Source organism: Muscardinus avellanarius, assembly GCF_963383645.1.
Source record: "Muscardinus avellanarius genome assembly, chromosome: 6".
Classification (NCBI taxonomy): Eukaryota; Metazoa; Chordata; class Mammalia; order Rodentia; family Gliridae; genus Muscardinus; species Muscardinus avellanarius.
The window spans coordinates 135,088,193-135,102,409 of NC_137791.1; the positions used below are offsets into that span (position 1 = coordinate 135,088,193).

Here is a 14,217-nt window from a genome sequence, read left to right on the forward strand (position 1 = left end):
TGTGTCCCTGGCCCCGCTCTCGCCCGCTCACCGGGCTGTGGGACTCCAGGATCTGGCTGCAGGCCGCCTTGCTCAGGGTCTCGGACTCGCTCAGCTCCTCCAGCAGCAAGGCCTGGATGCTGAGCAGCGCGGTGTAGGTGGACAGGGTCTCGGCGGCCCGCGTGGCCTTCTGGAACTGCAGGGCCACGAGCGACTCGGCGAAGCACTCCTCCTGGGCCTCCAGCCGCTGCAACCGCTCCCGCAGCAGCTCCCCACGCACCTGGAGGGGACGAGCAGGGTCAGTCGGGGGGGCCGGGGAGGACAGCCGGTACCAGCAGTGAGCCTCAACAGGAGCCACGTCATGTCACAGGTGTGCAGGGTACACGGGGCACAAAGGAATATCGCTCAGCTTCAAAAGAGGAGGGCAGCTCTGGCACACGCTGCAACCTCGGGGAGCCTCAAGGTCACAGCGCAGTGTGCCTGCCAGTCACAAAGGACAGGCGATACAGAATTCCACCCACTTGGGGGCCCTGGAATGGGCACATTATGTGGGCACGAGGCACTGGGGCAGGAGGAAGAGACGATGGATAATGAGTGTGGGGTTTAAATTTTGTGAGATGGGAGCATCCTGGAGGGGATGGTGCTGCTGACAGCGTGAACACACTCGATGCCGGCTGTGGCTTGGATCAGGTATGTTCCTAGGGCTCAGGTGCTGAGGGCTTAGTCCTAGCACAGCAGTTCCAGAGGTGGGGCTTTGGGAAGAGACTGGATCGTGCGGACGCTGACCCCATGGGTGGGCTCATCCACCCCGGGAGTCACGGCTGAAAGGCTAGAGGTGGGGCTAGTGGAGGGAGAGAGTCTGGGCGCCATGCCCTTGCTGGCTTCCAGGAACCAAGAGCCAAGTAACTCTCCTTCTGGCTTCAGCCCCAGAGGGAGGGAGCCAGACCCCATGCACAGAAACCTCTAGACCCTGCATGGGCCCAAAGAGCCAGGTGTGGTGGTACACACTTGTAACCCCAGTACTTGGGGGCTGAGACAGGAGGATAGCAGGTTTGAGGCCAGCCTAAGCAACTTAGTGGGACCCTCAGGAACATAGGGAGACACTATCACAATAAAAATTTTTTTGGTTTGTTTTTGTGGTACTGGGGTTCCTGGAAGCCCTTCTACCTCCAGGCTATACTCCCAGACCTATTTTATACTTTTTTAATATTTGGAAACAGGGTCTCTTAAGCCAGCACAGCTGGCTTCGAACCTGTGTGATCCTCCTATCTCCGCCTTCCAAGCGCAGGAATTACAAGCGTGCGCCACCACGCCTGGCCACAATAAAATTTTTTAAAAATGGCTGAGGTATAGCTCAAAGGTAAAACACCTTTGCGTTCAATCCCTAGTACTACACCACACACACACACACACACACACGCACACACACACACACACACACACACACACACACACACACACTTTTCTCCTTTAAGTTGTTTTTCTCGAGTGTTTTGTTGTAGCAATGGAGTTCTAACGATGCCACTAAGCTATATACTTAGTAACAGACTGGCAAATTTTGTGTGATATATATGTATTTTTTTTTCAGAAATGGGGATTGAACTCAGGGGAATTCTGCCTTCCAGCTACACCTCCAGCCCTATTTTTATTCTTGATTTTAAAACAGGGTTTCACCAAGTTGCAGAGGGCCTCACTAAGTAGCTGAAGCTAGCCACAGACTTGTGATCCTCTTGTCTCAGCCTCCCAAGTACTGGGATGACAAGCGTGCACCAGCAGACCTGGCTGAGATGTATATTTTTAATCACAATAAAAACACTTGAAAAAAAAACTGTGGACTTTGCTTAATGTTCTATAGCTTATCTTGAATATCCTTATGTTTATGTTTACGTTGAGAGGTCTCACTGCAGATGGTACTGGGGTGAACATCTGCGTGAGGTAGTGGCTTGCAGGAGCCGATGGTCTGGCTCCTCCCACGTGGCCCAAGCCTCCAGCGCCTGGCAGAGCGTCCATGGGGCGCACGCAGCCTTGGCTGGAGAAGCTCCGATTTCCTAAGATGTGTCCTTCAGGAGACTGATGCTGTGTGCCGGGCAGAAGGAGAAGGCTGGACCTGTGGGCCAGGGGAGAACAATCCTTCCGGGAAGCACAGGCCAAGCCTTGGAGGGTGGTGCCCGCAGCAGGCAGTGGACAACAGGGAAGGCCTACAAATGGAGCAGAGTCTGGGAAGACTTGCCACGGGTCCTACTCAGCTGCTTTACAGCGCAGCCCGCATATATCAGGGGCTGGGACAGCTCTCTGGAAGGAGAGATCCATCCGCTTCAACATTCTCTGCTGGAAAGGGAGTGGATGGGCTTGTTCACGAAAGGATGCTGCTGGATCCCGACCTGGAAAACCAGGTGATAGTCCCCGGACCCCAGAGAGGTTTCCATGGTAACTGCAAATAAACGAGGAGCAGCCGGCACTCAGCCTGTCTCTCCACAGGGCAGCCAGCCCTTCTGCGAAATACCCCAGGGAAGAGAGCTGAAGGGCGCTGCCGGCTGCCTTCTCTGTGGGGACGCAGGAAAGCCGAGTCCCTGCGGCCCTACACATCTCTCAGCCCTCCACCACGCTCCTGTCATTTCCCAAGTTACTTTTTCACTACAAACTTACGAAAACAATTTTACACCTCATTTCCTTCACCTAAAAATGAATAAGCACTGACCACACATAAATATAAAGGAACAAGTGGCGCTCCCAAGGGTGGGAGGAGGAGAGGAGAGGCCCAGAGCACCAGGGTGTGGATCTGATGTCAAGGAGGGCTGGCCGGGGTCGCCAGCAGGTGCAGCGTGCCGGCACAGGCCCCGGCAGATGCCCGGTGCTAACTCCAGCTCAACACCCCCACTCAGGACCTGGACAAGACATTAGATCTCCAGGCCTACATCTCCTCAAAGGCAAAGGGGGTGGCGATACCCCCGACACACAGGATGTGGAAAATTGAACTCTGAGGGCCACACGACGTGCACTGTGCTCGGGGTGGCAGTGTGTCCCCCTGTGCAGACGTCACGAGCGTGACAGAGAGCACACTCAGCGCCCCCAGGATTCCACGTCCTTGGTGACACGCCTCTCACCCATCCCCAGCAGCCGCTGATCTGCCATCTGCCGCTCCAGCCGACTCTGCATTTTGTAGGGTTGTTTATAAATGGAACGTACTAGGCTTTGTCTGGCATTTTCACTTAGCATAATTATTCTGAAGTTTATTGTTTAGCATCTTTTTCTGGGCTCAGTATTTCTTTCTCTTTCTCTTTCTTTTTTTTTTTTTTTTTTTTTTTTTGCGGTACTGGGGATGGAACCCAGGGGCATTCTACCTCCAAGCAACGCCCCCAGCCCTACTTTTTTTAAATTTTATTTATTTATTTATTTATTTATTTATTTATTTATTTATTTATTTTAGTGGTACTGGGGTTCCTGAAAGCCATTCTACCTCTGGGCTACACTCCCAGACCTTTATTTATTTATTTTTTTTGGAAACAGGGTCTCTTAAGCCAGCGTGGCTGGCTTTGAACCTGCACGAACCTCCTGTCTCCGCCTTCCAAGTGCGGGGATGCAAGCGTGCGCCACCACGCCCGGGTATTTTGAAACAGGGTCTCACTGAATTGCAAAGGGCCTCACTAAGTAGCTGAGGCTGGCCGCAAACCGCGATCCTCTTGTCTCAGCCTCATGAATTACAAGCATGCGCCACCATGCCCGGCTTTCATGGGGATTACAGGTGTATGCCACCACACCTGGCTTCCTCTGACTATTCACGTGAGCTGAGATCTGACCATCAGGCCCTGGACGCCAAGCCTAGGAATCCCGATTCATTTGGTATAAAACGAGAAGTCATGATTTCTCTCGCAATGGCGCTTCAAGGGGATGAGCGAGGCAGAGGTGACCTGACGGGTTAAGCGGGGGGTGAGGGCCGCCAGGACCACCCTCAGCCTCTGCAGTCCTCCTGGAGGAAGACCTCTCGCCCCTTCCTAGGATGCCCCCTCATGCCTTCCATTCCCGGCTTCACCAGTACGGGTGCCATCCGTTTTCTCTCTCGTCAGACATCTGAAAATGAGCACGCTCTCCTCATGCTTAAGCGCCAGCCGCTTGCTCGTGAAGTCAGAGGAGTGTGAAGGCCCGTTCTGACAAGTAGCAGCCACCTCTGCATAATTGCCCAGGCAGCTGCGGAGACACAATGGGCGCCGCCCGCCTGAAGGGCTTCTGATGAGCCCGCGTGCGTGGCAGAGCACGCTGCGGAGGAGGCAGCGGATGAATAATGGATGGGCGGACGGCTGTGCGAGGTGCGCGGTCCAGAGAGAGGGCGGATCCTCACAATGCGACCAGAGCGGTGGGGGAGAGAGCGCCATCACGCGGGGTCTGTTTATCCTTATGGGTCCCTGGGAATATTGATGAGGTATTTGTTTACGTGCCGTTCCAAAACAGCAGAAGCACACTCTGCGTGAACTGAGATGCCTTCCGCTTCTGGGCCCATCACACAGATCTGTGAGGGAGGCAGCAATGGGATGGACCTGGGGCTCCAGGATCTCCGGCTCCCGCCGGCTGGGCAACCTGGGCCACGGTCCCTCTGAGCCTCCTCACCTTGACAGCGCGATGGTGGCAGCTGCTCTGCCCGCCATTTTACGGAGGGGTCAGGAGATGTACAGGGATCCAGGGTGGTTTGAAGTATCAGGGGGTAGACAACAACCTAACCCATTAATAGAGAGGGCTGGCTAAGTCGTCCACGGCTCTGCATGCTCTGAAATGCTCTGATCCGAACACAGTGAGCACGCTCTGAGGCGCGGGCATGAGAACCTTCAAGTTTCAGTGTGAAGTAAAAAGCAGAAATAGATGATAAATGAATAGATATATGACTGACAGATGGACAGACAGGGAGACGACTGATCATGGATGACAGATGGGTAGCGTGAGAGATTATCGATGGATGGGTAGACTAGTTGATAGATGCTGGGGAGACAGATAATAGATGATGCGTGGATAGAAAGATAACAGGTGATTGATGGATTGATAGATGATAGATGGATTGGTAGATGAGACTACATGTATAGACAGGCATGGAGATGATTGCGACATCATAGATGGGTTAATAGATCACAGAGGTTTGAAATTGACAGATCATATACGGTGGATGGGTAGACAGATGAAAAGATATAGACTGTGAGACAAATCTATTTCCAATCACTGGAAAACAATAAAAAAAAAACCCACATAAATTGTACTGAGTCTACTCTGCTCTGTGATTGGCCCAGACAGAGGGAGGAAAAGGAGATGCAGCCTCTGTTCCGGTCAAGATACCCAACCAACCAGAGCTTGCCCAGCCTTCACACCCAAAAGATCTAACAAACTGCCGTGTGCTTGGGAGGGCATCCTGAGGCTGGGCGGACAGCCCCGTGTGTCCCCTCGCCCCTTGGGTGCTGCCCTGGAGCAGCATCCCTGGCCGTGCTCAGGGAGGGGCGCCGGGCTGATATGACTGGTGACTGCTGGTGGCACCGCTGACTGTCCATGCATGCACAGAGCAATCGATCTTTGCTGAGGCCCTGGACTTTCCAGTTCACAGAAATCCACCTGCTCCTGCCAGGATTTGCCTTGGTTTCCCCACATGCTCAGGAGCAGAAGGAAGAAACAGGTCTGAAGATGCTCTGTCCCCTAGAGCCAATCATAAAGCAAGAAACAGGTCTGAAGATGCTCTGTCCCCTAGAGCCAATCACAGAGTGGTAAAGAGGACTGGAGTGATACAGAGACCTCCTCACAGAACTAGAAGTGCCTATGTCCCCCCAGGCATAGTGCCCAGGGCCTTCTTGTCCACTCCCCACCAAAGTGTCTGAGCACCTCTGTGTGTGTGCAGCCTGCCGGGCCATCCATGACCTGGCTTCCATTCTAAATGAACCTGATATAAAACCACCAGGTAAAACTCAACACATTTAAAAGAGTCATTACCACATGCACTTTGTTCTCTAATGCAAGAAAATTAGAAATCAAGCCAGGTGTGGCGGTGCACGCCTGTAATCTCAGTTCTTAGGAGGCTGAAAAAGAAGGATCACAGGTTCGAGGCCAGCCTCGGCAATTTAACAAGGCCCTCAGCCACTTAGCGAGACCCTGTTTCAAAATTACGAAAATAAGGTGCCGAGCATGGTGGTGCACGCTTGTAATCCCCGTGCTTGGGAGGCAGGTTTGAAGCTAGCCTCACTGGCTTAAGAGACCCTGTTTCCAAATATAAATAAATAAACAAATATATATGTGCGTGTGTGTGTGTGTGTGTGTGTGTGTGTGTGTGTGTGTATACATATATATATTTATTTATTTATCTGGGAGTGTAGCCTGGAGGTAGAAGGGTTTCCAGAAACTCCAGGACCACCAAAAAAAGAACTATGAAAATAAAAAAGGACTGGGGTGCAGCTCAGAGGTAGAACACTCCTGGGTTCGATCCTAGAACACATTTCCTGGAATAATCCATGTTGAGGGGAGGGAGAGGAAACAGGAATCCAGAGGAGGAAATGGGGAGTCCTGGCAGGAAAAGCTTTCTCCTCATTTCAGCTCACAACAGCTGTGAGTGGCAGAGGCAGACACACCCAGTCTCCACCTCCCACTGGCGGTGTGACCTTGGACAATTATCACCTCCCCAGTCCTCTCCTTCCCTTTAAGTCAAATGAAAGAGCCTGGAGGAGGGACATGTCTGTCTGGTGCTAAGGGCTGGAGGGGGAACTGTGGCAGATTGTAGGAAGCCAGGGCCCCAGCGGGTGCTCCCAGCATGCTCTGCAGTCCCAAAGATGGAGCAGAAGTTTTCCTTCCACACTGCCTGCAGGCCGCTCTTCAGAGGGTCTCCTGCAGCTGCACATGCTCGGAGGGCCTGCTCACTCGTGAAACAGGGCTATGATGGTTAGCTTTAAGTGCCACCTTGACTTAGCTAAGGGCTGCCCAGAGTGTTGGCAACTTGGTCTTTCTGGGCGTGTCCATGAGGGTGTTTCTGGAAGATGATCAGTGGATTGCCTAGAGAAGGGCCCCTCACTGATGACATGAGCAGATGTTACCCCACCTGTCAAGGCCCTGGATAGAACAGAAAGGTGGAGGATGTGGGTATCTGCTCCTCTTGAGCTGGGACACCCATTTATTTCCTCCTGTGTTCAAGCACAGATGCGCGCTCCTGGCCTTCGGACTCTAAGACTCGCCCCAGCTTGCAGGTCTTTGGACCAGGCTGAATCACAGCACCAGCTACCCGGGTTCTCCAGCTTGCAGGTGCTGGGACTTGGCAACCTCCTTAGCTGCATGAGCCAATTCCCGTAATAACTCTTATCTGCTTAAGATAAATGCTCTTATCTGTCTACTGGGCACGCACATCCCATTGGCTCTGTTGCTCTGGAGAGCCCTGACTACTGCAACCATTAAGCAGCTCTCACACCCAGAGAGGGTGATTTCCCTTCACAATTACGCTGCAAATGAAAACCCTGAACAAAGCACAGGAGTGTGAAGAGAAGCCATCATCAGTTCCGGGAGGAACCTCAGCGCTGCGGCTCAAGCGTGCCCGTGCTACGGGACTTTCCTGGGTGGAAGGCCCGCTGAGTCTGGCCTGGCATCGGAAGGTGGCAGCTGACGACGTCTCTCGTCTGCCTTTCTCCACAAAGCCCGGATTCAGCAGCAAAGGGAGCAGCGCCATTACTGGGAAAAGACCGGCTCTGCGCCTGTGTGCTCCTCACAAATCCCTGGGTCTAGCAGGTCATCGGTCACTCTCCTACATGTCGCTCACACCTACAGATGCAGGAGCCCAGGCGGCTCGTTCTGTGTTGTACAGCTGTGGGACGCGAGCGCATGTGGAGGGAGCACGCCTGTGATCGGGACCCGGGACCAAGAGCTTCAGGGCCAAGGCCGGATGTGCCCTGCCTGGCTGCGAGGACCTGGGTGAGTTCGCTCACCTGTCTGAGACTGTTTCCACGGCTGCAAAGTAGGGATACTGGCTGCCCTCGCTTCCTGGAAGTTGGGAGGGCTGTCAGACTATAAGACAGCCTAGACTAGTAGGAAGAGAGAAAGACCAGCCGTGACCCTGGGCTACCTCTCTGAGCCCCAATTCCTTGTCTCTACCAGCAATTATTGTGCAACTCCTCTCACAGGCTGGTCAAGGGTTAAAAGAGCTGATTAAATATAAAGCACTTGGCTCTCTGTAACCTCATCAACAAAAATATACTTTTGCAGCCAGCATCTTCTGTCCTGCAGGCTCTGCACCTATGGATTCAACCAGCTACAGACCAAAAGTATTTGAAAAATAAAACATGTCTTTACTAACACGTACTAGTGCTTTTCTACTAGTTTGCTTGGTTTATTTGTGGTACTGGAGATTGAATCTAGGGGATGCACTCCCTTTGAGCTATACCCTGAGCCCTTTTTACTATTTTGAAACAGGGTCTCACTAAGTTATCCCACGCTGACCTGGAACCTGGAACCTGGAACCCTCTGCCTGCCAAGTACTGGGATTCTAAACATACACCTTCAAGATGATGCCCGTCTCCTGGGGAGTCAACCAACCACAGATCAAAAATATTCAAAAACTTTGTCTGTACTGATAAATACAGGTTTTGTTTGTTTGCTTGGTGTATCTGTGGTACTGGGCAGGAGGTCAAACTCAGTACTGCAAATAAACCACAATTGTTTTGTCATTATTTTCTAAACCATACAATACAATTCTGTTTATAAAACATGTACATTGTATTAGGTAGTTGGAGTCACCTACAGATGACAAAGTCCATGGAGGGGGCAGCAGATGTGCATCAGCTAAATGTAAATATTACACCATTTTATATAAGGTACTTGAGCATCCTTGGATTCTGTTATAGTCAAGGGGTCCTGGAACAGGTCTCTGAGGGACACCAAGGGAAGACCACGACCGCATAGTATTTAGCATGGACCCTGGAACACCACAGCACACAAAACAAACCAGAAATAGGCACTAGTCTTATTAAAATGTCATCCCAACCGGGCATGGTGGCACACACTTGTAATTCCAGCATTAGGGAGGCTGAGACTGGAGGATCTCGGTTCTCGGACAGCCTCAGCTATTTAGTGAGGCCCTTTGCAACTCAGTGAGACCCGGTTTCAACATTAAAAAGACTAGCCAGGCATAGTGGTGTCACGCTTGTAATCCCCACGCTTGGGAGGCGGAGACAGGAGGATCGCGCAGGTTCGAAGCCAGCCGCGCTGGCTTAGGAGACCCTGTTTCCAAATATTAAAAAAGTATAAAATAGGTCTGGGAGTGTAGCCCAGAGGGACAAGGGTTTCCAGGAACCCCAGTACCAGCAAAAACAAACAACAACAAAAAAACAAAATTAAAAAGAATAAAAAATTAGGGCTGGGGGTGTCGCTCAGAGGTATAATGCCCCTGGGTTCCATACCCAGTACCAAAAAAAAAAAAAAAAGGCCATCCCAACTTACAAAGGGGATACATTTTTAAGTCAGTACATAAGGCAAACATGAGATTTCAAATTCCCTTGGAAGTTGACTTGAGGAGGAGCAACTCGCCACTTCTTCTAGCGCCGGCGCAGATGCCTGTGTCCTTGGCTCAGGACCAGGCCAGGGTCTGGCTCACAGGAGGAGGCTGTGTGTAGGCTAACGGCCAGCCTTATGTTTCCAGTGCATAGGTGAGCTCAGGGTGGGACAGACGGGACCAGCTCCCGGAGCCCCCTGCGCAGAGGCCTCTGCTCACCACGGCAGTGGCTGCCCACTCCCTGCCTGGGCCGGCTGGAATTCAACTATTCCACCCTGTTCTCAGCTGCTGTGTCTACATCTCTCTCCTCTATTTTCCCCCAAGTACCTTTCATGGGCCTTTCCTGGGTTCAATATGCCTGCAGGGTGCGTGCGTGTGTGCATACACGTGCATGTGCACGCGTGTGCATGCGTGTGCCTGTGTGTATCTAGTAGCCCTGGGCACACGTACCGAAAGCCCGAGGCTTCCCATCCTGATGTGGCTTCGCCTTGTGAGGGTCACCGCCTGTTGGCTGGATGGCCGTGGACAGGCTCCTTAAGACCTCAACCACTGAGACCCACCTGAGAGGAGCCGTTGACTTTGTCCAGAGGAGACTGAAGGACTCTTTGCAGATCATGCATGTGTTTTAGAAAATATGTTTACATTAAATATTTTTTTTTTTGGTGGTACTGAGTTCCTGGAAGCCCTTCTACCTCCGGGCCACACTCCCAGACCTATTTTATATTTTTTGAAAGAGAGTCTCTTAAACCAGCATGGCTAGCCACGAACCTGTGCGATCCTCCTATCTCCACCTCCCAATACATTAAATAAAATTTAAATGAGGCAAAAGGCAGGGGAGAAAGTAGGAACACACACAGCAGCTTGAAAGCGTGGCTCAACGCAACCACCTGCTGAACGCAGTCCCGGGCAGGGCCTGCCCTTTGCAGAGCACCGTGGAGACGCACACCAGGCCGCCATCACCTGGTGTCCACCCTGCACGGCCCCGCTCCCAGAACCCTCTCCGGCTCTCCCACCGACGTGCATCTCACAGCCGGCCTCCCCCGATACTCTCACGTCTCCTTCTCCCCTTAGTGGATCAGATTTTCTGATTTTAAGTGTTGCTCATTTTTCTTTTCCCACATAGCAGGTGAGACCCGCGAGTACAGGGTCAGGACTGCCTGGGTCCAGGCTCTGACCCCAGCACACATTTATAGGGCGTGAGGACAGGGCTGTCTCCTCAGAACCCATGGGGCAAATGAACAGCGTGGCAAGAAGAACATGTCAAGGGAGGAGGGGGTGGGACGGCTGGGAAGGGCGAGGGGGGCAGGAGAACTCCTTGGAGGAGAGGGGGCCCTGCACAGAGAGACGCCTAAGGACACAGGACAAAAGCCCCTCGTGCAGCTATAGAGAGGAGCAGCGGTGTGCCCAGAAAGTGGGGGCACAGAGGAGAGCATACAAGATCAAAGAGGAGAAGGGCGTGAAGTGAGGGATGCCGGGGCCTCAGGACAGAGGCGGCACAAATACGGCAGCCACCATGGCCAAGGGAGGTCATACCTGTGGGTGAGCCGGAGCCCGAGTGACTGACGCGGTCTCTGGGCAGAGGTGGAGGAAGAGGGTCCCACGGGGAGGGGAGGGCAGGGTCGGCCCCAGGTGGAGGACTGGACCATGATTCCGGAGCTGGCCTCAGGAGCTGAGGGAGGGCTCCAGCCCCAAGGGCCCGCCTGGCACACCTGCAGTCACTGCCCCAGCCAGGTGCAGAGCAGCTGCCCAGAAAGCGACGCACAGACCTTTTCAAGCAGGTCTTCAGGGGGCGGCTCCTGGAGGAGGCGAATCTTGTCTTCCAGGCATTTTCTCAGCAGGTCCGCCTTGCTTTTATTCTTGGACCGTGGCTTCCTGGCCTTGGACTGTTGGGAGAGAGGTCAGAGGAAACGTGGGCAGAAAAGTGGTCACCAGCAGGCTGTGTGCCCCCCTCCCCCATCGCCCAAGACAAGGGACGCGTCTGTAGCTCACAGAGCTGCAAGCTCGGCCTCAGGCCAGAGAGGGGAGGACACACATGTATTTTCCTGGAATAAGCCGGTTTCGGGGTCTGGTGGCAAAGAATGCCTGGGTGCAGGGCTACACTACTTTATTTTTTTATATTTTATTTTTCCATATTAAAGGTTGAACCCAGGAGCATTTTGCCTCCAAACTATACCCCAACCCTTTTTTATTTTTTATTTTGAAGCAGGGTCTTGCTAAGTTGTTGAGGGGCTCCTTAAATTGTTTAAGTTGGCCTTGAACCTACAATTCTCTTGTCTCAGCCTCCCAAGTACTGGGATTACAGGCATGAAGAATTACTATTTATTTATTTATTCTGGGGATTAAACCCAGGGGCATTTTGCCTCTGAGCTATACTCCCAGCCCAATTTTATTTTGAAACAGAGCCTTCCCTAAGATGCTAAGAGCCTCACCAAGCTGCTGAGACTAACTTTGAACCTGAAATTCTTTGTCTCAGCCTCACAAGTATTGAGATTATAGGCAAGGAAAGTTATTTTTATTTAATTATGTATTGATTTTGTGGTACTTGGGATCAAACCAGGGAGCATTCTACCTCTGAGCTCTACCTCCAGCCCTATTTCAGTTTGAAACAGAGCCTCACTCAGTTGCTGCAGGCCTTGCCAAGTTGCTGAGGCTGGCCTGGAGCCTGCAGTCCTTCTCAGCCTCCCAAGTACTGGGATTACAGCTGTGCACCACCACACCCAGCTGTGGAGGGTTCTTTCCGAGGAGTCGCTGAGATGGGAGGCTTCTCCGTGAAGGTGGCTTTGAGCTGAGGCATGAAGAGCCGAGGACACACGTGGGCAGAGGCGAGGGCAAGTTCAAAGGCCTTGTCTTGGGTCAGGTTTCCTAGGAGAGCCTGAGGCTGGAGTCAGGGTGCACACAGTTTCCTGACAGAGGTTCTTAGGAGCAACCCAAAGGGGACATGGGAACAGGACAGGAAGAGAAGGGCCAAGGATGGTCATGGGCTCAGGGCAAGTCTCTCTGGAATGGTCCCTGGGAGCTCTCAGGATAAACCGCGCTGGAGCCATCTGCCCTAGAGGCACAAAAAGGTACTAAGAGGCAGACATCCATCGCCAGGCATGGTGGTGCATGGGGCACGTCTACAATCCCAGACACAGGAGGATCAGAGGTTCAAGGACAGCCTCGGCAATTTAGTGAGACTCTCAGAAGCCCTGAGAGAGCCTGCTTCAAAGGCTGGGATATAGCTTGGAATGGCCCCGGGGTTAATCTCTATTCATCTCTGCTACTACTACGGCTACTACTGCTACTACTACCACCACCACCAGGCAGCCATCAACCATTATCTGGTGCAAGAGACTCTTTCCTGTCCCACCGGAGCTGAGGTGAGCATCCCTCCTGTCCATCACCTCAGAGGGCCTTTGTATTCTGAGTATCAGCTGTGCCTGATGGAGGGCGCAGGGAGGGTCACATCTCAGGCCAGGCGGCTCCCTTCCACGCAGGGCAATGCTCAGAAGAAAACTGCAGAAGAATGTGGCTGCGAGCCAGGGACTGCGGGGCTGCTGGTGAACCCTGCCCAGGCGCGGGCATTGAGGCCTGGCACCAGTGGTGCCAACTACAGACCTCAAGGTCAGGACGGGATGGGGATCCCAGGAATAGTCAGACACCACCACCATGGCTGGAAAGGCGAGGGTGGGGAGGGGAGGCGGGAGGTAGGCGGAGACACAGGACCCCACAGGGGCAGCGCCTGGGGGACGGGCCCCCTCTGCAATCAAGCGGCACAACACGGGCCTCCTACCTGCAGCTCGGGGGCAGCCAGGGCCTGGTCTAATTTCAGGAACTCCGCTTCTCGCCAGGCAGTGTGAAATTGCTGCAGCAGGACCCGGGCCCGGATTTTGGGGAGGCCCAAGCTCCTGTCCATCTGGGCGAAGCAGTTATGAACTTCCTGCTGCATCCCCAGCAGCTCCTCTTCAGACAGGGAGAAGGACGAGCAACAGAGCTTCCTGGAAAGGGGACGGCTGTGTGAGCCATGGAGACAGCACGCCAGACGGGGCTGGGGCAGGGAAGCTGGCTGTGCCAAGTTCAGGAACCAAGTGGGCGTGGTGGCGCACGCTTGTAATTCCCGCGCTTGGGAGGCTGAGACAGGAGGATCGCACGGGTTCAAAGCCAGTCTCGGCTACTTAGCGAGGCTCTCAGCAACTTAGTGAGACCCTGTTTCCAAATAAAGTATAAAATAGGTCTGGGAGTATAGCCCGGAGGTAGAAAGCCCCTGGGTTCCATCCCCAGTACCATAAAACAAAACAAAAAAACTTCAGGAGCTAAACCCTGTCCTCAAGGACATGGCCCTGCCAGCATCCTGCCTGGGGCTCCTGCCCCCAGAATTGCGAGACAGTACAAACCCGTGGTTTTAAAAGTCCTGCGGTGCTTGGAAACAAAGCCCTCAGAATCGGAGACACAGACCTATGTCATCACTGATCCCTGCAACAACCTGGTCCTCGATCCTGGCTGCAGAAACTGAAGGATGGTCCTTTTCCTCCTTTCTGAGTTGCACAGCCCACTCCAAGGGCAGAGGGGCCACACACCCACTCCCTCCGCCTCCTGGGCCCCAGTTATGAGCAAGATGGGAGGCGAGTCTTATGGACTCTGGAGAGAAGTACCCTTGACTCGGGAGCACAATCCAGGGAGAGCACAGTCCAAGAAACGGGAGGACCATTCTCTTGCTCCTACAATGGACAGCATGTGTCTGATCGTGTATTTATTCAACAAATATGCTC

At 53.1% G+C, this 14,217-nt stretch overlaps 1 protein-coding gene across 1 annotated transcript in view; it reads right to left on the reverse strand.

Moving 5' to 3' along the window:
• EVC2 (EvC ciliary complex subunit 2) overlaps positions 1-14,217 on the reverse strand; it is a gene marked incomplete at both ends in the record, with an annotated part of 130,776 nt that overhangs the window by 20,568 nt on the left and 95,991 nt on the right. Inside the window, 3 exons of the mRNA XM_080697281.1 lie at positions 32-259; positions 11,236-11,352; positions 13,242-13,446. Of these exons, the coding sequence (XP_080553407.1) occupies positions 32-259; positions 11,236-11,352; positions 13,242-13,446 (550 nt within the window). The remainder of the gene's footprint in view (positions 1-31; positions 260-11,235; positions 11,353-13,241; positions 13,447-14,217) is intronic.